The sequence below is a fragment of the Schistocerca americana genome, chromosome 1, assembly GCF_021461395.2.
Source record: "Schistocerca americana isolate TAMUIC-IGC-003095 chromosome 1, iqSchAmer2.1, whole genome shotgun sequence".
NCBI classification, from domain to species: Eukaryota; Metazoa; Arthropoda; class Insecta; order Orthoptera; family Acrididae; genus Schistocerca; species Schistocerca americana.
Genome location: NC_060119.1, coordinates 145,425,183 through 145,451,345, shown reverse-complemented (window position 1 = coordinate 145,451,345; position 26,163 = coordinate 145,425,183). Strand labels below are relative to the sequence as shown.

The 26,163-nt window shown below is 41.6% G+C and overlaps 1 protein-coding gene across 4 annotated transcripts in view; it reads right to left on the bottom strand.

Moving 5' to 3' along the window:
- Positions 1-3,351: 3,351 nt before the first annotated feature.
- Positions 3,352-26,163, bottom strand: part of LOC124551243 (ADP-ribosylation factor-binding protein GGA2) — a 129,789-nt gene continuing 106,977 nt past the window's right edge. For all 4 annotated transcript variants that reach the window (XM_047126248.1, XM_047126256.1, XM_047126264.1 and 1 more), the window contains exons 10-11: positions 12,846-12,956; positions 3,352-3,453 (exon numbers count right to left, since the gene is read on the bottom strand). In XM_047126248.1, the coding sequence (XP_046982204.1) occupies positions 3,355-3,453; positions 12,846-12,956 (210 nt within the window). In that variant the 3' untranslated portion in view covers positions 3,352-3,354. The remainder of the gene's footprint in view (positions 3,454-12,845; positions 12,957-26,163) is intronic.

The window sequence follows — 26,163 nt, the reverse complement described above, 5'->3', positions numbered from 1 at the left end:
TAAGAGACTGCATTCAGTTACAAATTGAGAATTTACTGACACCAATGCTTCCATAAATTCATGATTAGTAACTATATCTAATCAGTTATGATCACTACACAGCACAAACTGTGCAACAAACTACATGTGGATTCTGTACTAACCATTGATAATTTTTAAGCAATGATAATAAGTTCTTTTGTCAATGATCTAAATGTTTCTATCATTCTGCAATCAAATCTTGGTAGTTCACTGCAGGACTCTGTAACATCCAAACTGACGTTGAGAATTTTTAGCTCCAGAACACTTATTATTATTGTATTAAAACCACAGATAGCTCTTCATAAAGAAACATCTGAATTAACACAATGTCATCACTACAAGGATGAAACATAACATTCACCTATTTCCTCTCTCTCTCTCTCTCTCTCTCTCTCTCTCTCTCTCTCTCTCTCTCTCTCTCTCTCTCTCTCCCTCCCCCCCCCCCCCCTTTTTTACTACTGCGCAGCTATTAAACCTTGTTATGTAACATGAATGTGCACTGTTCTTAATAATTTTTATTCTTCAATTCATAAAGCATATTATAATGCTTGCCACTTGTGTTGTGCTGACACCTATGGCTAAATATTCTTACTTATCGCTGTATCTAAATTTTATAAAAGAATTCACGTGAAAGGCTGCGTACATGTTACAAACAAAAGTGCCAGATGCAAGTAGCCTCCTTGTGTAAAAATTATCACTATGAATTACTTAAAAGGAAGGTAGTTTTGACTGGGGGTAACATTTATATGTACTTTTTTGTTGTAAATGTCCAGAAAAAATAAAATAATTAAAAATTAACATCCTAATATGTAAAATATATCATGTAGAACTGCTTGTTACCAAATGTACTGACGAGTCCCTCTTTGCAAAGAAAGAAACTAACTACAATTTTTTTTTGCTCGTGGCATTATTAATGCGATCACATAAATTACGATAAATACAAAAATGGATAAAAATACATTGCTCAAATAACACATGTCATTGACAAAGCCATGCTATTCAGTACCAATTAAGATCGCTTGTTTACCTATTAAACTACAAATGAGAAGTAGTAATTCATTTCTCTGCACCAAACTGAGAAAAATCTCTCATTCTAACTGACCAGGTGTCTTTGTACCTGTTTTTGGTTATTCTATACTAGATGTTACGTTACCATGTTTGTGCAGTGTTGTAAATATTTTCATCTTGCAAAGTTAGAAGACTTTTTTTCCAATAATGAACAGTGCCATGAACTGAGTATTACACTACAGAATCTGCTTTGAGGAAGCATAACGCAAATTTGTATTGTTTGACTATGTAGGTCTGTAACAAAATGTGATATACAAACTAAATTTCCTTCAAAGGACTTTGAATCAGGACAACTGCAAGTTGACTTCCCCTGGTCTAGAACTCAAAGTTAAATTATCTTTAATACCTGTAAACTCGAATTGAATTAAATTAATAAGCAGATCAGTGTCCCCGAACGAAAGAGAACAGTCCATGGTGTATCATGTCATCACAGTGATTAACCACTGAATGCTTATTTCCAAAGAATATCTATTCTGTAAAAAATGTTGGTATCTACTGGAAACAGAAGCAGCTAGTCAATGCTGAATCTTTCAAACTTTCATTTTATGTGCACTTGACCACATTCATGTCTGTACACTAAAGGGATACCCTGTGCATGGCACCAAGACAATGCAGTAAAATACAGAAAGTTATCTTAAAAACAATAATTAGCTTTTAGAAATTTTCCACATTTCTCACTGTCTCTGTAACTAAGTTCTGAATTTCTGATGAATTGCTTTTCACAACACTTACTGTAAATTACTCGCTTTACAGTCTTTACTGCTGGCCACAGTTATTCTTAATTCTATACCCTGTCTCACACTAGAAATGGGATGAATATATCCTCCAAGTTCTGTTGAATACAGTGTATTCTTTTCTGTCAATGACAGTATGCATTATCAGCAAATGATACTCTGAGTTTAAAACTATCCACTTATGTACTAGAGTGTTCGAAGTGTGTATAAACTGAGATTAAATTTGATGTATCCATATTTACATTTTTTTAAACTCAGTGATGTACAATATGACCTTTCTGCCAAACAATCTTCAACCAAACATCCCTTAACTGCTGCATTCATTAAATTTAATAAATATTATGTTTGCTTACCTCTACTCTATTAGATATTTTCTTTATGTTCTCTTTATAAAACTGACTCATTCAAAATGTATCAATCTCATTTTGTATCACAGTGGAAGGGGCAGGGTGGCGGTGGGGTGAGGAGGAGTGGGGGAGGGGGGGGGGGGGGGGGGGGGGGAGATATGGTGTATGGCGTGGATAAATGAGAAACTTGGCCAAAGGGCTACACTCACTCCTGTTAATGTGTTCCCTATCTTCTAACTGAACAATGCTTCCTCTAAGTATATTTATAGAAATAGCTATGTGACATCAAAGCTATTTTCAAAGCAAATTTATCATAACAAATGATCAATTTGTAGCTCATAACCCCTGCATGAATTACTTCATGCAGCAAGCATTAATACAATAATCCATATAGACTATAAAATTTTTATAATTTGCAAATAAACATACATTATAAACATTTTTTGGCAATTACAAGCATTGCTACAATGCTTCAACAAGGTCACATAAATTGTAGTAAATTTTACAATAAGTTGTAAACAATAATTTAACTACACGGCAATAAGAAACTGCTCCGATGGCTGCAAAAATATACCACCATGGTATTGTTGAGTGTCTTCTGTCACTTAATGGCATGACAACTAATATAAAGCCAGTTCAGAGTAAAGCTTTAAATAACACATTTAAAAACAAATTTAAGGTGTTATAGCTCATTGGCTGTTAAGTAAATACTGTTTTCTGTGATTGTGGCACTACTACAAGAAAAGAAGACTGCTGAAACGAAATAGAAGTGAGTAGTGAAGCAGACACAGCATAGATGAAGCACCTCCACGAAATTCAACAACAAATAACATATTTCATAAATAGCTCAAGTACATTAATTGTGGCAAATACAGTTATGGCTACCGTTTCTAAAATATTACAGTGTACACGAAAATTTATGTAGTTTAGGTGGCTGTACATGGATTACACTTAAAAATTACACTTTGTTTTGGTGTGTTACAGTCTTTGTGAAACTATTATCAATAAGGTTTGATGCAGCAATAAAAATACATATTTAACCTCATTAATTTTTTATGTACAGCATACAACAGCACTGCAGAACAAACAGCCAACATAAATTCCAGCCTTGATGTTACTCATGCAGATTCCAACAAATAATATAATTTCTCATCATTATGATAGTTTTTTATTTATTTTTGAAGTCACTGCACTTCAGATGGCAACTGCTCTACTTCACCCATTTCAGTTATAGTGTCATCATCCATTGAATAACTTATCATGAATTTCAGGGAAACTGGTTCCTGAAAATGGAAGTAAAAAATGTCTAGTCCAACTTTCAGTAACAACAACAACAACAACAACAACAACAACAAATGATAGCAAAACACTGAATCAATTATGCACTTCATATGTCCAGTGAAGTGTAGTAGTGCACTTAAATTAAAAACTAGTCCTATGGCACTTCTGTGAGAGCTAGTGAAATGGCAAAAAGGGAGCAGGGGTGGAGGCAGTCGCCAACTGCATTGACCATTTTAAATACAGTGGACATATTTAAATTTTTTAATAAGACGAACAGTAGCCACCTCCTGATCTCACTTTTCAATATAGTGAAACAGCTCATCTTTTAACAAGCAATGCAATGACTGTTCATTCAAAAAATAATTCAGTTGTAAATGTGTACAGGCAAAATGATAATTTCCTTCTCTTAAGGAGTTTAAAATACTATCAACAGTAATTTAATCATGTACATGTCCCATAATAGATTATCAGAGAACCACTGGGAATTTGCTGCATGTTATTGCTTGTATCAATGTCCCACTGGTAGAGGGAAACCTGCTAACATTTTGCAGAATTCTTACAGTTACAGTTTGCACCTGTAGGTTGTAGCTGCTATTTCTTGAACTGAATTACTTTGTGCCAGCAGAAAGGTAACCCAATGAGCAGATTTGCAATGCAGGCTGCTGTTGCGTCTTCCTGGCCTACTTATATCAATGAAGTGCATGCATATACTGACATTTGTCCATACTGAGCACCTGTTGTGTGAGTTAAAAACTTGGGAGAGATGCACTACCCACTGATGCGTGTGTGCGTTTTACCTGTCTTGTAGTTTTTGTGCAGTCATTTTCTGAGAAATTAGAGGTTACAAATAACCACTTATGTCCCACTCCTACCCATGTGGTACATCAAACAGTGGGAATGTTTTTTTTTTCATACTGTCATTTCTGACCACAACAACAATAATTAAAATAACCATATACTAATGTCTTTCACCCGTGGGAAAGGGGGTGGGGATGTGAAAGAAAGAAAGCCAGATTTTTCCCATTTAAAAAATACACTTTTTCCATGTTAACTGACATAATTTCCATCTGAGCTGTAATAGTTATTAATTGTTTGCGTGGTAATTGTTTTATACACTGATGTAGAACTTCCTGGCACTTTAAGAAATGGGAAAAAAAAGACTATGTTTTTGAAAAGATCTCTGATGCGCTGGCTGCAACATGCACACTGCACGTTTTCTAATTATGAAAGTATAAATGCAAATTCCACCAAATGCAGCACATTAGTTTCCGAAGCACTGAAATCAAGATTGCAATGCACTTTTGTCAGCCAACTAAAGCTCATGTCACCTGATCTCGCCAGCCGATTACAGCAGATATTCAGAGCATAGGACACGTGATGCAGTCAGCCAATAGCTACATCCCTGTTAAGTGGCGTGAACACACAAATAGGAAAAGTTAATGGTTTAGATTAATGTACTCTTAGTTAGTTACAAGCAAAGCTAAACTTTCACATATATTAGCCCGTTGTTGTGCTTGTTACCATTTAAGATATATTACAGACAAATGTGCCACTAAAATTTAAAAAAAAAATGACATAAATGGCTGGTCTTTTGGATCCGAAATTTTTCTCCCTGGCTGGACCTCAAGTGTTAAGTTTTGAATGAGAGTCCTACACACTGTGATTTAAGGAATTCATTGCACATTCTCACACGTAACTTAATTCATCTTGTGTAAAAGGAAATTTACTTAGAAAGTAACACTTCTCAAATCACCATCTGCAACATTCTCCTTGATCTGTTAGAAATAGGTTCATTTGACCAGTTGCCAGAGATGTCGGGAAACATGCGTTACTGCACACACAGAGCTACGATGATGTTGTAAGGCCTTGCTTGGCATTTGCTCTACTCATATGCCTCAAACACTTGTTTGTATATGCCAGAACTAAGCACAATAATTTTTTATGACGTCTTCAAACACTATAAAAAATTAATAAGGTCATCTGTGAAGCCAAGAAATTGTACAGCTGGCAGTTTATATTCTACTTCAGCATTAAATATAAAGCTTTATGGGGAGTTATAATGTAAACACACTGTGTGCATCCAGCTTATAATTTACCAAAGAACGGCGTTCTGTAAATTTAAGCCAAAAACAACACAAATTAAGAAATAACGTCAAGCCTAGAGGAGGTATCAGATAAGAGTTGAAACATGTATTGTGATAAAAAAAAAATTGTTTCAAGGAAGGCAGATTTGTAAAATTCTGCTTAAGCTGTCAGTGTATTTGAAATAACATAATATATTCAATACTACTGACCAAGTTTGCCCTTTTAGTCATCTTCAAATGAACATTAACTTATGTTCATAGGTATATAGGGTGGTCCATTGATAGTGATCGGGCCAAATATCTTACGAAATAAGTATCAAACGAATAAACTACAAAGAACGAAACTCGTCTAGCTTGAAGGGGGAAACCAGATGGCGCTATGGTTGGCCTGCTAGGTGGCGCTGCCATAGGTCAAACGGATATCAACTATGTTTTTCTAAAAATAGGAACCCCCATTTCTTATTACATATTCATGTATTACGTAAACAAATATGAATGTTTTAGTTGAACCACCTTTTTCGCTTTGTGATAGATGGCGCTGTAATAGTCACAAACATGTAAGTACATGGTATCACATAACACTCCGCCAGTGTGGACGTATTTGCTTCGTGATACATTACCCGTGTTAAAATGGACCGTTTACCAATTGCGAAAAAGGTCGATATCATGTTGATGTATGGCTATTGTGATCAAAATGCCCAATGGGCATGTGCTATGTATGCTGCTCAGTATCCTCGACATCATCCAAGTGTCCGGATCATTCGCTGGATAGTTATGTTATTTAAGAAAACAGGAAGTTTTCAGCCACATGTGAAACATCAACCACGACCTGCAACAAATGATGATGCCCAAGTAGGTGTTTTAGTTGCTGTTGAAGCTAATTCATGCATCAGTAGCAGACAAATTGCGCAAGAATTGGGAATCTCAAAAATGTCAGTGTTGAGAATGCTACATCAACATCGATTGCACCCGTACCAAATTTCTACGCTTTAGAAAGCATCGTTCCTGCGAAACACAACTCGCCCTTTTTGCACATGATATCTTGCAAACCATGGATGAAGGGTATCAGACGCATGCCATATTCCTTGATTTCCGGACAGCATTTGACTTGGTGTCCCACTGCAGACTTCTAACTAAGGTACGAGCATATAGGATTGGTTCCCAAATATGTGAGTGGCTCGAAGACTTCTTAAGTAGTAGAACCCAGTATGTTGTCCTCAATGGTGAGCGTTCATCGGAGGTGAGGGTATCATCTGGAGTGCCCCAGGGAAGTGCGGTAGGTCCGTTGTTGTTTTCTATCTACATAAATGATCTTTTGGATAGGGTGGATAGCAATGTGCGGCTGTTTGCTGATGATGCTGTGGTTTACGGGAAGATGTCATTGTTGAGTGACTGTAGGAGGATACAAGATGACTTGGACAGGATTTGTGATTGGTGTAAAGAATGGCAGCTAACTCTAAATACAGTAAATGTAAATTAATGCAGATGAATAGGAAAAAGAATCCTGTAACGTTTGAACACTCCATTAGTAGTGTAGCACTTTACACAGTCACGTCGCTTAAATATTTGGGCGTAACACTGCAGAGTGATATGAATGGCAGTTGTGGGGAAGACGGATAGTCGTCTTCGGTTCGTTGGTAGAATTTTGGGAAGATGTGGTTCATCTGTGAGGGAGACCGTTTATAGAACACTAATATGACCTATTCTTGAGTACTGCTCGAGCGTTTGGGATCCCTATCAGGTCAGATTGAGGGAGGATATAGAATCAATTCAGAGGCGGGCTGTTACATTTGTTACTGGTAGGTTTGATCATCACGCGAGTGTTACCGAAATGCTTTAGGAACCCGGGTGGGAGTCTCTAGAGGAAAGGAGGCATTCTTTTTGTGAATCGCTACTGAGGAAATTTAGAGAACCAGCATTTGAGGCTGACTGCAGAACAATTTTACTGCCGCCAACTTACATTTCGCTGATAAGATAAGAGAGATTAGGGCTCGTACAGAGGCATATAGGCAGTCATTTTTCCCTCGTTCTGTTTGGAAGTGGAACAGGGAGAGAAGATGCTAGTTGTGGTACAAGGTACCCTCCGCCATGCATCGTATGGTGGATTGCGGAGTATATATGTAGATGTAGATGTAGACCAGGAATTGCATGGCAACAACTTTGAACGTCGTGTACAGTTCTCCCACTGGGCACAAGAGAAATTACAGGACGATGATGGATTTTTTGCATGAGTTCTATTTAGCGAAGAAGCATCATTCACTAACAGCGGTATCGTGAACCGGCATAATATGCACTATTGGGCAATGGAAAATCTGCTATGGCTGCGACAAGTGGAACATCAGCGACCTTGGCGGGTTAATGTATGGTGCGGAATTATGGGAGGTAGGATAATTGGCCCCCATTTTATCTATGGCAATCTATATGGTGCAATGTATGCTGATTTGCTACATAATGTTCTACCGATGTTACTACAAGATGTTTCACTGCACGACAGAATGGCGATGTACTTCCAACATGATGGATGTCCGGCACATACCTCGCATGCGGTTGAAGCGATATTGAATAGCATATATCATGACAGGTGGATTGGTCGTCGATGCACCATACCATGGCCTGCACGTTCACCGGATCTGACGTCCCCGGATTTCTTTCTGTGGGGAAAGTTGAACGATATTTGCTACTGTGATCCACCGACAACGTCTGACAACATGCGTCAGCGCATTGTCAATGCATGTGCAAACATTACGGAAGGCGAACTACTCACTGTTGAGAGGAATGTCGTTAAACGTATTGCCAAATGCATTGAGGTTGACGGAAATCATTTTGAGCATTTATTGCATTAATGTGGTATTTACAGGTAATCACGATGTGACAGCATGCGTTCTCAGAAATGATAAGTTCAGAAAGGTACATGTATCTCATTGGAACAACCGAAATAAAATGTTCAAACGTTTCTACGTTCTGTATTTTAAATTAAAAACCCTACCTGTTACCAACTGTTTGTCTAAAATTGTGAGCCATATCTTTGTGACTATTACAGCGCCATCTATCACAAAGCGAAAAAAGTGGTCCAACTAAAACATTCATATTTCTTTACGTACTACACGAATATGTAATAAAAAATGGGGGTTCCTATTTAAAAAACACAGTTGATATCCGTTTGACCTGTGGCAGCGCCATATAGTGGGCCAACCATAGCGCCATCTGGTTTCTCCCTTCAAGCTAGACAAGTTTCGTTTTTTGTAGTTTTTTCATTTGAGGCTTATTTCGTGAGATATTTGGTCCAGTCACGACCAATGGACCACCCTGTATAACATTAACAAATCTGACTTTATGTCATAAAAGAAACAGGACATTTTACTCCAAGAGCACCATTTTTGTAAACCATATTAAAATTAAAGTGCACATTCGTACGTCCAGAGTCATGCAGAAATAGGCTGCTAGCTGGTATTATGCTTTTGAGTGTGGTTTTCAGGATGTGAATTTTTTTGGAGTACCACCACTGCATTATCTCAGGTTCGGTTTTTTATTTTAGAATTATGCTGTATGTTGCAGAAGATGAAAACATGCACCTAAAATTCAACAAACAGTAGAAACTAGCCGGTAGTGTGGAATGAAATACTTCGTTTCAAATAAACTGGTTGCCTCTGCGAAACTGTTACTAAACTCCAAATTTCCTTAGCAATCAACAAAAATAACTCCACTGCTCTGCAAGATGATTAATGCTTGATTGCCAACAATGTGGAAATAAAATAAAATCAAAAAACTGAAACCTGAAACTAATGAAATATTTCAGTCTTCTGTAGTTATGTGAATGTATTTTAATTCACTTGATAGCTCCCACCCACAGAAATCCAGTTCGTTTTCATTTGACGTGAGATCTATAAACAAAGAGAAAACCGTAAACTCACGAAATGTGAACACAGGACATGTGGAGACTACTACCATCCGCCCGCCCCCACTGCCAAATTACAACTCAGACTGCTCTGCATATGCACGAATCTGGCAGCCTGACCAGGCTAGAAAAAGTTTTCCAGCTAGCATCTGGCTGCTTGCTGCTACTGCTTATGCAGCTGACAGTCATGCTTCAAGTAGCGAGAAGCGGGAGAAGGTGCCGCTCACACAATACTTCACCTCTTTGCATGTGCATGTGTCCTCTTGTAACTGATCAAAGGAAACTAATGTTAACAGTTGTGATGTCATGATCATCGAAAGCAGTTTGTTATTGCAAAGTATTGCACAGTTCTGTCGTAAAGCCTCTGACACATTTTGCTGCTGGCAGACGCCTGTGTTTTGTTGTAAATGGACCATTTGCTTTGGAATTTAAGTTTCATTTTGGTGTTTTTCCCTCATTTATGCTTTATTGCTGCAGTACTGTTCTCCAGCATTGGGCTAAAGTAAAATTCTTTGTTAGAGTATCAGTTCTTATTATAAGTCAAAATTACAAAATTTTAACTGAAAACTAAAGTAATGAAAAATTCCCATGTTTTCTTGTATGAAAACAAAATCCTGTTGTCGCCCCCCCCCCCCCCCCCCCCCCTCGGGCATATACACCCTGCAAATACGTATTTACGATTTTTGCCATATCAGCCAGTCAATACTTCAAACATGATATTTGGAAAAATTATCAGTGGTTTACAGCCGTATTATACATAATGGTGAATATGATTTTGTAGATTTTCTGCAGGAACTTTTAATTTGATATTTTCCTTGTTAACTACAATGTCACCTTTCTTCGGCTATCTGCCTGCACTAAATCTTTTGGATAGATTCATTATGGGTTCTTCCATCACTTCCAAGTCAGAAAGAAACTTCATTAGGATAAGAATGATGTTCAAAATTTAACCAATGTAGCTATTGTCTTTTTCAATATCCACTCCTGAGCAATGTCAATCAGTATTTTTTCTATTAATTAATTTGTTAATTTTTTCTTCCTAGTCTACCTTTTCTCCAGCTCTAAATGCATAGTGCAACGTCATATCAAAATACACTCCTGGAAATGGAAAAAAGAACACATTGACACCGGTGTGTCAGACCCACCATACTTGCTCCGGACACTGCGAGAGGGCTGTACAAGCAATGATCACACGCACGGCACAGCGGACACACCAGGAACCGCGGTGTTGGCCGTCAAATGGCGCTAGCTTCGCAGCATTTGTGCACCGCCGCCGTCAGTGTCAGCCAGTTTGCCGTGGCATACGGAGCTCCATCGCGGTCTTTAACACTGGTAGCATGCCGCGGCAGCGTGGACGTGAACCGTATGTGCAGTTGACGGACTTTGAGCGAGGGCGTATAGTGGGCATGCGGGAGGCCGGGTGGACGTACCGCCGAATTGCTCAACACGTGGGGCGTCAGGTCTCCACAGTACATCGATGTTGTCGCCAGTGGTCGGCGGAAGGTGCACGTGCCCGTCGACCTGGGACCGGACCGCAGCGACGCACGGATGCACGCCAAGACCGTAGGATCCTACGCAGTGCCGTAGGGGACCGCACCGCCACTTCCCAGCAAATTAGGGACACTGTTGCTCCTGGGGTATCGGCGAGGACCATTCGCAACCGTCTCCATGAAGCTGGGCTACGGTCCCGCACACCGTTAGGCCGTCTTCCGCTCACGCCCCAACATCGTGCAGCCCGCCTCCAGTGGTGTCGCGACAGGCGTGAATGGAGGGACGAATGGAGACGTGTCGTCTTCAGCGATGAGCGTCGCTTCTGCCTTGGTGCCAATGATGGTCGTATGCGTGTTTGGCGCCGTGCAGGTGAGCGCCACAATCAGGACTGCATACGACCGAGGCACACAGGGCCAACACCCGGCATCATGGTGTGGGGAGCGATCTCCTACACTGGCCGTACACCACTGGTGATCGTCGAGGGGACACTGAATAGTGCACGGTACATCCAAACCGTCATCGAACCCATCGTTCTACCTTTCCTAGACCGGCAAGGGAACTTGCTGTTCTAACAGGACAATGCACATCCGCATGTATCCCGTGCCACCCAACGTGCTCTAGAAGGTGTAAGTCAACTACCCTGGCCAGCAAGATCTCCGGATCTGTCCCCCATTGAGCATGTTTGAGACTGGATGAAGCGTCGTCTCACGCGGTCTGCACGTCCAGCACGAACGCTGGTCCAACTGAGGCGCCAGGTGGAAATGGCATGGCAAGCCGTTCCACAGGACTACATCCAGCATCTCTACGATCGTCTCCATGGGAGAATAGCAGCCTGCATTGCTGCGAAAGCTGGATATACACTGTACTAGTGCCGACATTGTGCATGCTCTGTTGCCTGTGTCTATGTGCCTGTGGTTCTTTCAGTGTGATCATGTGATGTATCTGACCCCAGGAATGTGTCAATAAAGTTTCCCCTTCCTGGGACAATGAATTCACGGTGTTCTTATTTCAATTTCCAGGAGTGTATTATTTGACCAGGTGTGCAGAAGTGAACATTTGTAGGAAATCCTTCGGATGTTAACACTGAATCACATGCAAATGGAATTAAATCTCAGATCTCACTGTACTGAAATGGAACAGACTTATCTTTGCTAGCAGAATATTGTACACCAAAGGTAATTATTCTGTTTTATGCTGTACTCATTCACAAGTTTAGTTAATTCTTACTACAGCAAATTAACAAAATGAATATTGTTACTATTGTAATGCTGAACACTATAAGCACAAAATTATAAAAAGTGCAAAAGGTCTGCATTTGTTGACCATAATCTTTTTAAGCCTCAGACAGGAAGTGCGAAATGCAAATAAGTTACCTGACTGTATACCCACTCCCTTTTGCTATATGTGTGTTATATTGTTGCATTAACAGGTGTCAATATATGTAAGCACTATTTTATAAAGGTCCCGTAGTGTGAGGTGTCTACTCATGCCAACAGATAATGTAACAGACATTCTCTTATTATTTTTGAGTTGTTTAACCTAAATACTAGACGTTAAAACGACTGCGGTTTCAATACTTTACATTAGTTGTGTGTGTGTGTGTGTGTGTGTGTGTGTGTGTGTGTGTGTGTGTGTTTTTCTACAAAGGTTATAATATCAGTTTAACACGGCAATGTTAGAATTTTTTAAGTCTTCAGAGAATTTTTTAGGTCTTCAGATTAATATACAGTGTCTTTCTAATGTGAATATTTGTGTTTAGGTGTCAATGCAAATGGTTTGAAGATTCTAACATATCACCACCACATTACAATAATATGCAAAATTAATTGTTTCCATACTAAATATTAAAAATACCCTTCATCATTCAATTGAGGCAGAGTCATCAAAATACTTTTTAAATTATCATTGTGGCTTGATTCCTCACCTTTCTTGGATTTGCAATCAGCATGACTTGCGTGATGGCGGAAGGTGGCAAAAATGGGCTGTGCCCAGGAAGTTCAGATCCAGATGGAGGCTGAAGCCTTAACTTGCACGACTGTAACAAAATAAATTATATATCATGCAAAAAAAGACAAAGCATCATTGAACAAGGGCCTGCAATGTAAATGTATGTCTTTCAAGTTTTTGCACTTAAGGTGAACCAGTTAGTATTCTTGATAAAACAGTCTGACACTGATATTGTTTTTAATTTTTTTTAGAAAAAAAACAAACATAAAACACGAATTCAGTTAAGTCAGACTAACTTTCAGATTTCCATTTACGTTTACAAATATCATCACTTTAAAACTACAAATGGCTGAAAGCAGGGTGAGACTACAGCCATTATATTTCTCAAAGACATGCAGCTCCACTCTATGGTTTGTTGATTTTGGTATACTTACCCCTTTTGGAATTGCAGGTGTGGACTATTCAGGATGATGAGGTCACCATAAAAATTGAACTCTAGCATTCTACAGGTGAGAATGTGAAGTGTTAGATCCCTTAATTGGGAAGATAAGCTACAGAATTTGAGAAGAGAAATGGATAGGCTGATGTTATATATACTGAATATAAGTGAAGTATGGTGGCAGGAAGAACAGGATTTCTGGTCATTTGTGTAAAGGCTTATCAATACAAAATGACATAGGTATAACACAGGAGTAGGACTAACAATGAACAGGAAAACAGGGCTACTGGTAAGCTATTATGAACAGTATAGTGTGTGTACCACCGCTGACCAGATGCACACAAAGGCAAGATCCACTACAATAGTACAAGAAGGCCCTATGAATTATGTCCACTAACACTGTAGACGATGAAGAGATAGAAATAGTGTGTGATGAGATTAAACAAATTATTCAGTATGTTAAAATGGAAATTTAATTGTGTGGGACAGGTACCTGATAATAGGAAAAGTAAGAGTTGGAGCTACTACAAGGTTCGAAATAGATTGTATAAAGGCAAAACAAAAGACTTTACAACAAACACATTTCCACAAATAGATGTGCACTCTGATCATAATGTATCTGTTATGAACTGCTGATTCAAACTTTACAAAATTGCAGAAAGACAAGGGGGGGTGGGGGTGGGGGGGTGGACCACCACCAAAGATTGTCGTCAGTTTCAAAGTGAGCCTTAGGTAAAAGTGACAAACTGGGGGAAAGGAAACAGTAGAAGACAACCAGGTAGCTTTCAGATGGAATAGTGAAGGCAGCAGAATAACAACCACGCAAAAAAAAAGAACCAGTCTAAAGCCCTGGACAAAACACCACCACCACCACCACCACCACCACCACTGCACAGTTCCAGTTCCTTTGGTACTGTTAATGAGCCCTCTTCCCGTTTCTTCTGTCCATGCATAATCTGTCATGGAGATCATCATCCACTGTCCTTCCCCTGTCAGCACGGTCTTCCTTTAACATGTCCAATAACAGGTTCTGGATCTTCCTAATGGGCGTTTTTCTTCCACCTCTCTTTCCAAATCTATTCGGACTGTTCTTGAAGTCTCCAACCCATTACAAGCCCTTATCACAGTAGTCTGGATGTACTGCTTCTGTCCAAGTGGAATGTCCTGATACCGGCTTTGTTCCTCATCTCCTCATTCCTTAACTTATCCACCTTAGTTTTCTGGATGGTGGATCTAAGGAAGGTCTTCTGGATGGTGGAACTAAGGAATTTCATTTCTGATCTGATGCCCAGTCTCGTTCTGGAGATTAATTCTACACACTCTACCTATGTGGTCTCCTAATTTCACGATTGATGAATGCCCTTCTCTGCTGACTGCTATCACCACTGTCGTGGTCTCCCTGATGTGGAGGTTGTAACCCTAGAACTTGGATTTCCACACATTTGAGTCTGGTCTGAACTTCCTCTTCTGGATCACCTCAGACCATGACATAATCAGCAAAAGCAACAGCCTTATTATTATTATTATTTCCTTCACTTTCTCAGACGTTAAGTCCGGTTAAAAATGGAGTGACGCAGACCTTGATCAAGCGTCATTTCCTTTTAACTGTACGGTATGTGTAATATTGCATTTAGGAACTTTCGGGTAATTGAACATGTATCAATAATTACGGATTTCTGTAGTTGTATATATATGTTTGGATGTAGCTGTATTGCATTGATGTACTGGTGGATATTGTGTGGTATGACTCCTGTAGTTGATAGTATAATTGGTATAATGTCAACTTTATCCTGATGCCACATGTCCTTGACTTCCTCAGCCAGTTGGATGTATTTTTCAATTTTTTCTCCTGTTTTCTTTTGTATATTTGTTGTATTGGGTATGGATATTTCGATTAGTTGTGTTAATTTCTTCTTTTTATTGGTGAGTATGATGTCAGGTTTGTTATGTGGTGGTGTTTTATCTGTTGTAGTGGTTCTGTTCCAGTATAATTTGTATTCATCATTCTCCAGTACATTTTGTGGTGCATACTTGTATGTGGGAACGTGTTGTTTTATAAGTTTACGTTGTAAGGCAAGCTGTTGATGTATTATTTTTGCTACATTGTCATGTCTTCTAGGGTATTCTGTATTTGCTAGTATTGTACATCCACTTGTGATGTGATCTACTGTTTCTATTTGTTGTTTGCAAAGTCTGCATTTATCTGTTGTGGTATTGGGATCTTTAATAATATGCTTGCTGTAATATCTGGTGTTTATTGTTTGATCCTGTATTGCAATCATGAATCCTTCCGTCTCACTGTATATATTGCCTTTTCTTAGCCATGTGTTGGATGCATCTTGATCGATGTGTGGCTGTGTTAGATGATACGGGTGCTTGCCATGCAGTGTTTTCTTTTTCCAATTTACTTTCTTCGTATCTGCTGATGTTACATGATCTAAAGGGTTGTAAAGGTGGTTATGAAATTGCAGTGGTGTAGCCGATGTATTTATATGAGTGATTGCTTTGTGTATTTTGCTAGTTTCTGCTCGTTCTAGAAAGAATTTTCTTAAATTGTCTACCTGTCCATAATGTAGGTTTTTTATGTCGATGAATCCCCTTCCTCCTTCCTTTCTGCTTAATGTGAATCTTTCTGTTGCTGAATGTATGTGATGTATTCTATATTTGTGGCATTGTGAACGTGTAAGTGTATTGAGTGCTTCTAGGTCTGTGTTACTCCATTTCACTACTCCAAATGAGTAGGTCAATATTGGTATAGCGTAAGTATTTATAGCTTTTGTCTTGTTTCTTGCTGTCAATTCTGTTTTCAGTATTTTTGTTAGCCTTTGTCTATATCTTTCTTTTAGTTCTTCTTTAATATTTGTATTATCTATTCCTATTTTTTGTCTGTATCCTAGATATTTATAGGCATCTGTTTTTTCCATCGCTTCTATGCCGTCGCTGTGGTTATCCAATATGTAATCTTCTTGTTTAGTGTGTTTTCCCTTGACTATGCTATTTTTCTTACATTTGTCTGTTCCAAAAGCCATATTTATATCATTGCTGAATACTTCTGTTATCTTTAGTAATTGGTTGAGTTGTTGATTGGTTGCTGCCAGAAGTTTTAGATCATCCATGTATAGCAAATGTGTGATTTTGTGTGGGTATGTTCCAGTAATATTATATCCATAATTTGTATTATTTAGCATGTTGGATAGTGGGTTCAGAGCAAGACAGAACCAGAAAGGACTTAATGAGTCTCCTTGGTATATTCCACGCTTAATCTGTATTGGCTGTGATGTGATGTTATCTGAATTTGTTTGAATATTAAGTGTGGTTTTCCAGTTTTTCATTACTATGTTTAGAAACTGTATCAATTTAGGATCTACTTTGTATATTTCCAATATCTGTAGTAACCGTGAGTGGGGTACACTATCAAAGGCTTATTATTATTATTATTATTATTATTATTTAGTGATGCTGCTGCCATTTGACTGTAATAATTTTTATTTTATTGCTATACAATCCAGATTTCAGCCTTAGGCCATTTTCTAGTACAAAAAGTTATATGTATGTCATAAGACATCAAATAAGTTTTTGAAACTAAAAATGGCCTAAGGCCAAAGCTGGATTGTATAACAATAAAGTAAAAGTTATTATCAAATGGCAGCAGCATCACTCAAAAACTTTACTATGATTGTGGCCTCAGCCAAAATAAAAACAATCACCTGTATCGAGTTCACCAAAACTTTTCTTAGTGTTCTTTATTATATTATCCATAAGATGATCTTCTCTCCTCAATTTGTTCACAGCTAGCACAGTTGTGGTATAGCGCCTGGATTTTTCATACCTGTCCTTCCAGTCCATTCATTTTCCTCAGGCACTCCCAGATCTACTTCCTCAGAACACTACAGTACGGCTTTTTCTACATCTTAAAAAACAATTAACAGGTTTTTGTCTTCATCCCAGTATTTTTCCATTAGTACACTGGTACCAAGGAAGATCCATTGATTATATGTTATTTCTGATGCTGTTCTGATCAATTTTAAAACCATTCTCAATCTTCACGCTATGATTTTCTCCAGACTTTTCATCCCGTGTGACAGCTGGGATATTCCTCTCTGAACTAATCATTCTCTGTCTACTGCCTTTCTTAAACATAGGAATTAAAACACTATTGCTCCTGTCTGTGGGAATCTTGTTGTCTTTCCACAATGTTCTGAGTGTTTTGTGTAGCCATTGTAGGCTCTGGATATGTTTTGCCTTTTATCGTGCCTGCCTTTACTACATCTGCACCTGGAGTTTACCACTAAACACAGATTTTAAAGTTGTCTCTGTTTCTGTCCAGATGGCAGGAAGCTCCTCACTGTGGTTTTGATTACCTGTTTTTTTTTGTGCAGTTCTTTAACTGGACAAAATGGTCCTTCAGGATTTCTCTGATGACAATTTCTTTTCTAACCAGATTTACATCCTCATCTCCAAGTGCCTTTACAACTTTCACTTTACCTCTGATAACATTGTACAGTTGTTTCTCATTGCCTCTGCTACCCTCCTCAACTTTCTGGGCAAATACCTGCCATGTCTCAGTCTTCTCTTCTGTGACTGTTCTTCCAAATCATAGTTTTTTATTTCAGTATTTCTAGTAAGTTCTGGTTTCCTTTTTTCTTGGTCGCTTTCTTTTTGCCCAAGATTCTTTTATGGCTGTATCACTCTTTCATTCCACCATGGCATTCCCTTTTCCCTTGTTTTCACACTTGTCTTCTCACAAACTGCTTCTGCCTGCTTCACCAAGCTGTTCTGTAATGTAGTCCAGTCAGGCTCTCCAGTTTTCATTTCACCTTTTGGTATCTCAGTTATTATTTACATATTTTACAAAAGTTGCAAATTTTTAAATGGGTCAAAGCCAATTGACAGTAAAATCCTAAAAGTAAGACAAATGAGAATGTCAGTGGTGTTTCGTGCAGCAAGCTAGTGCAAGTAGTTTACGAGTTATCATCAGTGAAAATTGTAAACACTGACAGCTGTTTTTTCCATCCTATTTGCTTAAATGCTATGCAATGATGCTATGTTTGTTTACATTGTTTGTGTGTACACTGTGATTGCACTGCAATGGTCCTGACAGTTATTGTGTGATAGTGGACACAGGAGGACATGCTTGGAAGAAGCATACATGTTTATGGTGAATGCAAGAAGATGTAGAAAGAATCTCGTTTGTTTGTGTAGTGTCTACACAGAAAGGTATCCCAAGAGAAATCAATCAACATGACAATTATTTGTGAACCTCTTCAAACAATTGCATGTAACTGGTGGTGTAGCACCTAAAATATATAGCTGAACAAAACATAGCTGGTGAGGAGGGTGAAATTAATATTCTGGCTGCTGTAGCAATAGATCCACAAAGTACTTCCTGTACAATCACACAAGGAAGCGGCCAAAGTTGGGCAAATGTAGTATGCATTTTAAATCATCATAAGTTCCATCCCTATCACATTTCTCCCCCTCAAGTTCTGCACGGAAATTAAAATGTGATACTCCAGATGTGTCATGTCTCTTGTTTATGGATGAAGCAATATTTACTAACTGTGGCCAAGTAAACTGTTGTGACTCATCGATCTTTCAAAGTGCCACCGCGCAGTTACGCATGTCCTCTACATGCGGCGCTGCCTGACAGCCAGCGGCCGCTAGACTTGGACTCAGTTATGATTTGACTGTTAAAGTGTACACACGTCTTACTCTGTTTACTTGACCTGTGACTTTCATGTATTGCGTCTTCCTTGAAATATATTTGTTCAACTTGAAAGTTATAACAATTGACGATGAGGATGGGATTTTTCTTTTCCACCGCTGACCCACATGTTTCCATGGCTACTTTAGAGCAACTATTGCAAGGTCTCATAGAGCAGCAAATGCTTCTCACAAATTCGATTTGTGGTTTCGTCACAGAATTGTTGTCTCTACCTACTTTTCCTCCTTACGACGAGACGGTGGAAGACTGGTCTGATTACGAAAAACGTCTTCGACAGCACTTCTTGGCATTTCATGTCGCGGACAAAAAACATGTAAGTCTCTGTTCCTTTCATGGATTTCACCTCAAATGTATCGGTTGTTGTCGCAATTGGCTCCTTTGAAAGATCCTATGTCTTTGTCCTTTGCTGAAATGTGCACACTTCTGTCCATCTATTTACAAAAGCAAATGCATGTGGTAGCCTCTCGTGTTGCCTTTTATCATTGTCAAAAACAACCGAATCAATCCTATCACACTTGGGCTGCTGAACTTCATGGCTTCAGTAGAAAGTGTCAATTTGTTACTGAAGTTCACAAAGAATCCTACGCCGATTCCATGGTACGAGATGCTATTATCTGAGCAGTGCCCGACAAAGAGGTTAGGCAACATGCCCTTCAGTTGGCAAATCCAACTCTAGATGAAGTCCTATCCATCGCTCAGTCTTTTGAAATTTCTCGCGCCGCTGGAGCACAAATAGAGGCATGGGACGATATCGGGGAAATACAACCTCTGTGCGATGTTGAAGAAGCGTGTGGCATGTCCCCACTGGCCGACGTGGCCGCAGTACACTCCCTAGCGCAGCCTCGGCCTAACCGTAAACAAACCTCTAAGAAACTGCAGCAAAACCCAAGGCAACTTCCTTCATGTCCGCGGTGTTTTACGAAACATTCACGAGAAGATTGTCCACAACGTTGGGCTGTGTGTCACGAATGCAAAAAAAAGGGTCATGTGTCATCCGGTTGCAAATCCGACCGCAAACATGATGTTCATGAACATGACGCTGATTCTTATTCTGTGTTGTCTGTCAATTGCACTTCTTCCCTTTCAGGGAAGTTATTCCTCACTGTCCAAATACTTGGTCGAGATATTCGCATGCAGGTGGATACTGGTTCTGCTGCCAGTATCATCAATTCTCAGTCGTATCTTCAGTTGGGTTCTCCAGGCCTGTCACCTGTTACTAGGCAATTACGGACTTACAATAAACAGAAGATTTCTCTCTTGGGACAATTTGATGCTGAGGTATCTTCCAAATCTGTCATTCACACTGTTCTCATATTTGTGGTCGACCATAGTAACGCGGAGAATCTTTATGGTTTTGATGCCTTTCGCATTTTTGGGTTCTCCATAGATGACTCTGTCAATACCGTCTCTGATGCTATTCCTTATGCTCAACTGGATTCCTTGTCGACGACATTTTCATCACTTTTTTCTCCTGGGTTAGGCCGTGCAAACGATTTTGAAGCTCATATCACGCTCAAACCCACTGCTCAGCCGAAGTTTTTTCGGGCTCGGTCCATTCCTGTGGCCCTTCGTGATCAGGTCAAACGGGAGCTGGATCGTCTCACTGGTTCAGGGGTCTTGCTTCCTGTACTTCCAATGAGTGGTTCTCTCCTGCCATTGTTGCTAAGCCAAATGGTGATATTCGTCTCTGTGGCGATTTCAAAGCCACTGTAAATGCTCAATGCCTTATCGACACTTACCCTATGCCTTAACCTGAAGAATTGTTCACTAAACTTGCTGGAGGCCAGTAGTTTTCTAAACTTGACCTGTCAGAAGCTTATCATCAACTTCCTCTCGACACTGCTTCCCGGCAGTTTCTGGTCCTTAACACGCCTTTTGGCCTCTACCAATACCAACGATTGCCATTCGGGGTTGCCAGAGCCCCTGCTTTCTTTCAGCGATTCTTGGAACAATTATTGTTCACTGTCCCTGGGTGTATAAATTACCAGGACGACATTGTTGTCACTGGCTCCACCACTGACGAACATCTTCAAAATCTCCGCACACTTTTTCATGTCTTACAAACTGCCGGTCTTATGTGTAATCTTCAGAAATCAAAATTTTTTCAGGCATCTGTCACGTACTTGGGGTTTCAACTCTCTCGGGATGGTATTTGTCCGCTTCAGCAAACTGTCGCTGCGATCGATGCCCTTCCTCGCCCTACATCTGTTAAGAAACTGCAGGCCTTCTTCGAGAAAATAGCATACTATCACAAGTTTTTACCGTATGCTGCTTCGGTGGCTCAGCCGTTGCATCGCCTGTTGCATAAAAACGTGCCTTTTCACTGGTCCGCGTCATGCGATGCGGCTTTCCAGAAATTGAAGACTATGCTGAAACAGGCCATGTGCCTGGCTACTTATCGACCTGGCCAACATCTTGTTCTTGCCATGGACGCCTCTCAATACAGGGTCGGTGCAGTCCTTGTGCACCGTTTTTCTAACGGTTCTGAACAACCCATTGCTTATGCCTCCAAAATGCTCACGGATGCCCAACAAAAGTATTCTCAAATTGAAAAAGAAGCTTTGGCCATTATTTGTGCTCTTCATAAGTCTAGTGTTTTTCTCTATGGATCCAAATTTCATCTTGTTACGAATCACAAACCACTTGTTTCCTTGTTTCATCCATCAACGTCACTTCCCGACAAGGCTGCACACCGCCTCCAGCGTTGGGCTGTTTACTTGTCTCGTTTCAATTATGAGACTCATTTCCGGCCGACGGCTCAACATGCGAATGCTGATGCACTGTCTCGCCTTCCCATGGGTCCTGATGTGGCATTTGATAGGGACAAACTTTTGTGTTTCCACCTGGATGTTGCTGAGCAGCGGGTTGTGGACGGGTTCCCCATCACCGGGGACCAGCTGGCGGCTGCTACAGGTTCTGACCCTACCCTATCCCGGGTTTTACGCTGTATTCAGAAGGGTTGGCCAGATCGTCCATCTGCTAAGACTTCTGATACGTTGCGGAACTACTGCGCTTTGTGTTACCGCCTCACGGCTAGTGATGGTGTTATCCTCCTTTCCACCGAAAATGCTTCGCCGCGTGTTGTGGTACCTGCGTCTTTGCGTGCTTTGGTCTTGCGCCTCCTTCACCAAGGGCACTGGGGTGTCTCTCGCACAAAATCTCTGGCGCGCTGTCATGTGTACTGGGTCGGCATTGACTCTGAAATCGCACACATGGTTGCTGCCTGCGGCCCTTGTGCGTCAAGGGCCGCCGCCCCGAAGTCGTCTTTGTCACCGTGGCCTTCGCCTGAGAAGCCCTGGGAGCGTATTCATGCTGACTTCGTGGGACCTTTTTTAGTCAAACGGTGAGGCTGAACGACTGGTCCACACATTTAAGGCTCAAATGAGGAAACTCCTGACTACTTCTGCTGCTGCTGACGCGCTTCTCCAATTTCTGGCTTCTTACCGTTTCACCATGGGCGACCACAGCCCGGCTGAGCTCTTATATGGCTGACAGCCCCGCACGCTACTTCACCTTCTGCGGCCTTCCACCTCACAGCTGCAGGTGCCTTCGCTTGGCTGGTTCACCGCCAACGACCTTGTATGGGAACGGGGATACGGCAGGCGGCCAAAATGGAGTCCTGACCGCATCATACAACACTGTGGCCGACACCTGTATGAAATCCAGATGGACACGGGTGTTGCAGTGTGTCATTCGGACCAGCTTCGGTCTTGTGTGCCGGCAACGCCTGTTCCGGATGCCGCTACACCACCTTCGGCTCTACCTGACGCTCGGGATACTGGAATCTCTCATTACTCACAACACAGTCCTCTCACCATCATATCGGTGCCAGCACAAGAACCGATGCCACCAGGAGACGTGCAGGAACCAGATGACCATCATCTGTCGGAGCAACTCTACTCGCCTCCCTCTCCTACAGACGCGGACAAATCGCCCATGTCTCCTGTTATAACAACTGGACTTGCTGCAACGGGCAGATTGGTGCACAGGGCCCCAGCAGATTCGACCCCCACATCTCCGGTCATCTCGACCCGTTATCATCGGGGCCACTTCCGTCCGTACAGGAGGCCTCCTCCTCGAGACTTTACGGCCAGTCAAACACCACCTATGGACATTAGCAATCTACAGGCCACTTCCATCAAGACCTGTGCAAAAAATTCAACGGGGGGAAAAGTGTTGTGACTCGCTGATCTTTCAAAGTGCCGCCGCGCAGTTACGCGCGTCCTCTACATGCGGCGCTGTCTGCCAGCAATGCAGCAGCATCGCCACCTAAGCGGCCAGCCCGCCAGTGGCCGCTAGACTTGGACTCAGCTATGATTTTACTGTTAAAGTGTACACACGTCTTACTCTGTTTACTTGATCTGTGACTTTCACGTATTGCGTCTTCCTTGAAATATACACTCCTGGAAATTGAAATAAGAACACCGTGAATTCATTGTCCCAGGAAGGGGAAACTTTATTGACACATTCCTGGGGTCAGATAAATCACATGATCACACTGACAGAACCACAGGCACATAGACACAGGCAACAGAGCATGCACAATGTCGGCACTAGTACCGTGTATATCCACCTTTCGCAGCAATGCAGGCTGCTGTTCTCCCATGGAGACGATCGTAGAGATGCTGGATGTAGTCCTGTGGAACGGCTTGCCATGCCATTTCCACCTGGCGCCTCAGTTGGACCAGCGTTCGTGCTGGACGTGCAGACCGCGTGAGACGACGCTTCATCCAGTCCCAAACATGCTCAATGGGGGACAGATCCGGAGATCTTGCTGGCCAGGGTAGTTGACTTACACCTTCTAGAGCACGTTGGGTGGCACGGGATACATGCGGATGTGCATTGTCCTGTTAGAACAGCAAGTTCCCTTGCCGGTCTAGGAAAGGTAGAACGATGGGTTCGATGACGGTTTGGATGTACCGTGCACTATTCAGTGTCCCCTCGACGATCACCAGTGGTGTACGGCCAGTGTAGGAGATCGCTCCCCACACCATGATGCCGGGTGTTGGCCCTGTGTGCCTCGGTCGTATGCAGTCCTGATTGTGGCGCTCACCTGCACGGCGCCAAACACGCATACGACCATCATTGGCACCAAGGCAGAAGCGACTCTCATCGCTGAAGACGACACGTCTCCATTCGTCCCTCCATTCACGCCTGTCGTGACACCACTGGAGGCGGGCTGCACGATGTTGGGGCGTGAGCGGAAGACGGCCTAACGGTGTGCGGGACCGTAGCCCAGCTTCATGGAGACGGTTGCGAATGGTCCTCGCCGATACCCCAGGAGCAACAGTGTCCCTAATTTGCTGGGAAGTGGCGGTGCGGTCCCCTACGGCACTGCGTAGGATCCTACGGTCTTGGCGTGCATCCGTGCGTCGCTGCGGTCCGGTCCCAGGTCGACGGGCACGTGCACCTTCCGCCGACCACTGGCGACAACATCGATGTACTGTGGAGACCTCACGCCCCACGTGTTGAGCAATTCGGCGGTACGTCCACCCGGCCTCCCGCATGCCCACTATACGCCCTCGCTCAAAGTCCGTCAACTGCACATACGGTTCACGTCCACGCTGTCGCGGCATGCTACCAGTGTTAAAGACTGCGATGGAGCTCCGTATGCCACGGCAAACTGGCTGACACTGACGGCGGCGGTGCACAAATGCTGCGCAGCTAGCGCCATTCGACGGCCAACACCGCGGTTCCTGGTGTGTCCGCTGTGCCGTGTGTGTGATCATTGCTTGTACAGCCCTCTCGCAGTGTCCGGAGCAAGTATGGTGGGTCTGACACACCGGTGTCAATGTGTTCTTTTTTCCATTTCCAGGAGTGTATTTGTTAAACTTGAAGTTATAACATAAACCTCAGAAACAGGCACTACTGGTCTGCTGACAATAGCTGATGGCTTCATCAGTGTAACATCAGCGTCCATGGAGTTTAAACGTGGTGTGGAATAGTACACCATCACCTCAAAGGCCCGTTGTTTGTAGAGGAAATACTGAATTCACACAAGTACGAGGCCGGATCAAATACAAACGGGACTTTATTTTTTATTTAAATTCATTTATTGAAATACTCAAGGCAATTATAACTTATTTTTTCACATCGTCTCCTGCTTTCGAAATGCATTTGTCCCAGCGTAAGAGCAGCTTTTTGATGCCCTCCTGATAAAAAGAACTGGTTCATGTCACCAGCCAGTTGTGCACAAAGTCTTCCACACTCTCATCTTCAAATCGTCATCTTCCTAGAGCTTCTTTAAGCAGTCCAAATACATGGAAATCGCAAGGCGATAAGTCAGGTCTGTAAGGAGTATGATCAAATGTAGTCCAGTGCATTTCCTGTAGCTTGGAGACAGTTAGAACTGCAGTATGGGGACATGCATTGTCGTGGAGGAAGATGACCTGTCGAATTCATTGGTCGCATCTTATGCGGCGATATGCAACTCTCACCTTGTTCAACAGTTCGCAGTAGTAAGCAGCATTGACTGATTTTTTGCAGGAGCGACGCACAATCAGCAAAATGCCTTGCTGACTGAAAAAAAATGGTTGAAAGAACCTTGCCAGCTGACAGTCGAGTCTTGGCTTTCACTGGTGCTGCCTCCCCTTTCCTCCGCCACTCCTTACTGGCTTGTTTGGATTCTGGAGTGTAGTGGTGAACCCATGTTTTGTCGCAGGTGACGATCCGACTTAAAAATGCACCACCTTCTTCCGCAAACCTTGCTGTAAGCCTGTAACAGACCTCCAAATTCCTCAACTTCAGATTTTCGATCAAAAGTTTAGGGATCCATCTGGAACACACTTTACGGAATTGTAGACCATTTGTGATGATTGCTTGACAGCTCCCACAACTGATTCCCACTTTTTGTAAAATTTCTGATACTATCGCCCGTCGGTCGTCGTCAATAGTGTCTTTAACGACCCGAAGGTATTTTTCTGCAATGCTGGTCTGAGGATGGCGATCGTGTTGTTGATTTTCAACATATTCTTGTCCTTCCTTGAACTTTTTATGCCAGGCAAACACACGCGTCCTAGATAATGTTTTATCACTGAACTGTGCAGTCAATCATTGGTAAATTTTCACCACTGTAACTCCTCCACGAGCAAGAAATTTGATAATTATTCAGTGCGCAATGGAGGGGTGCAC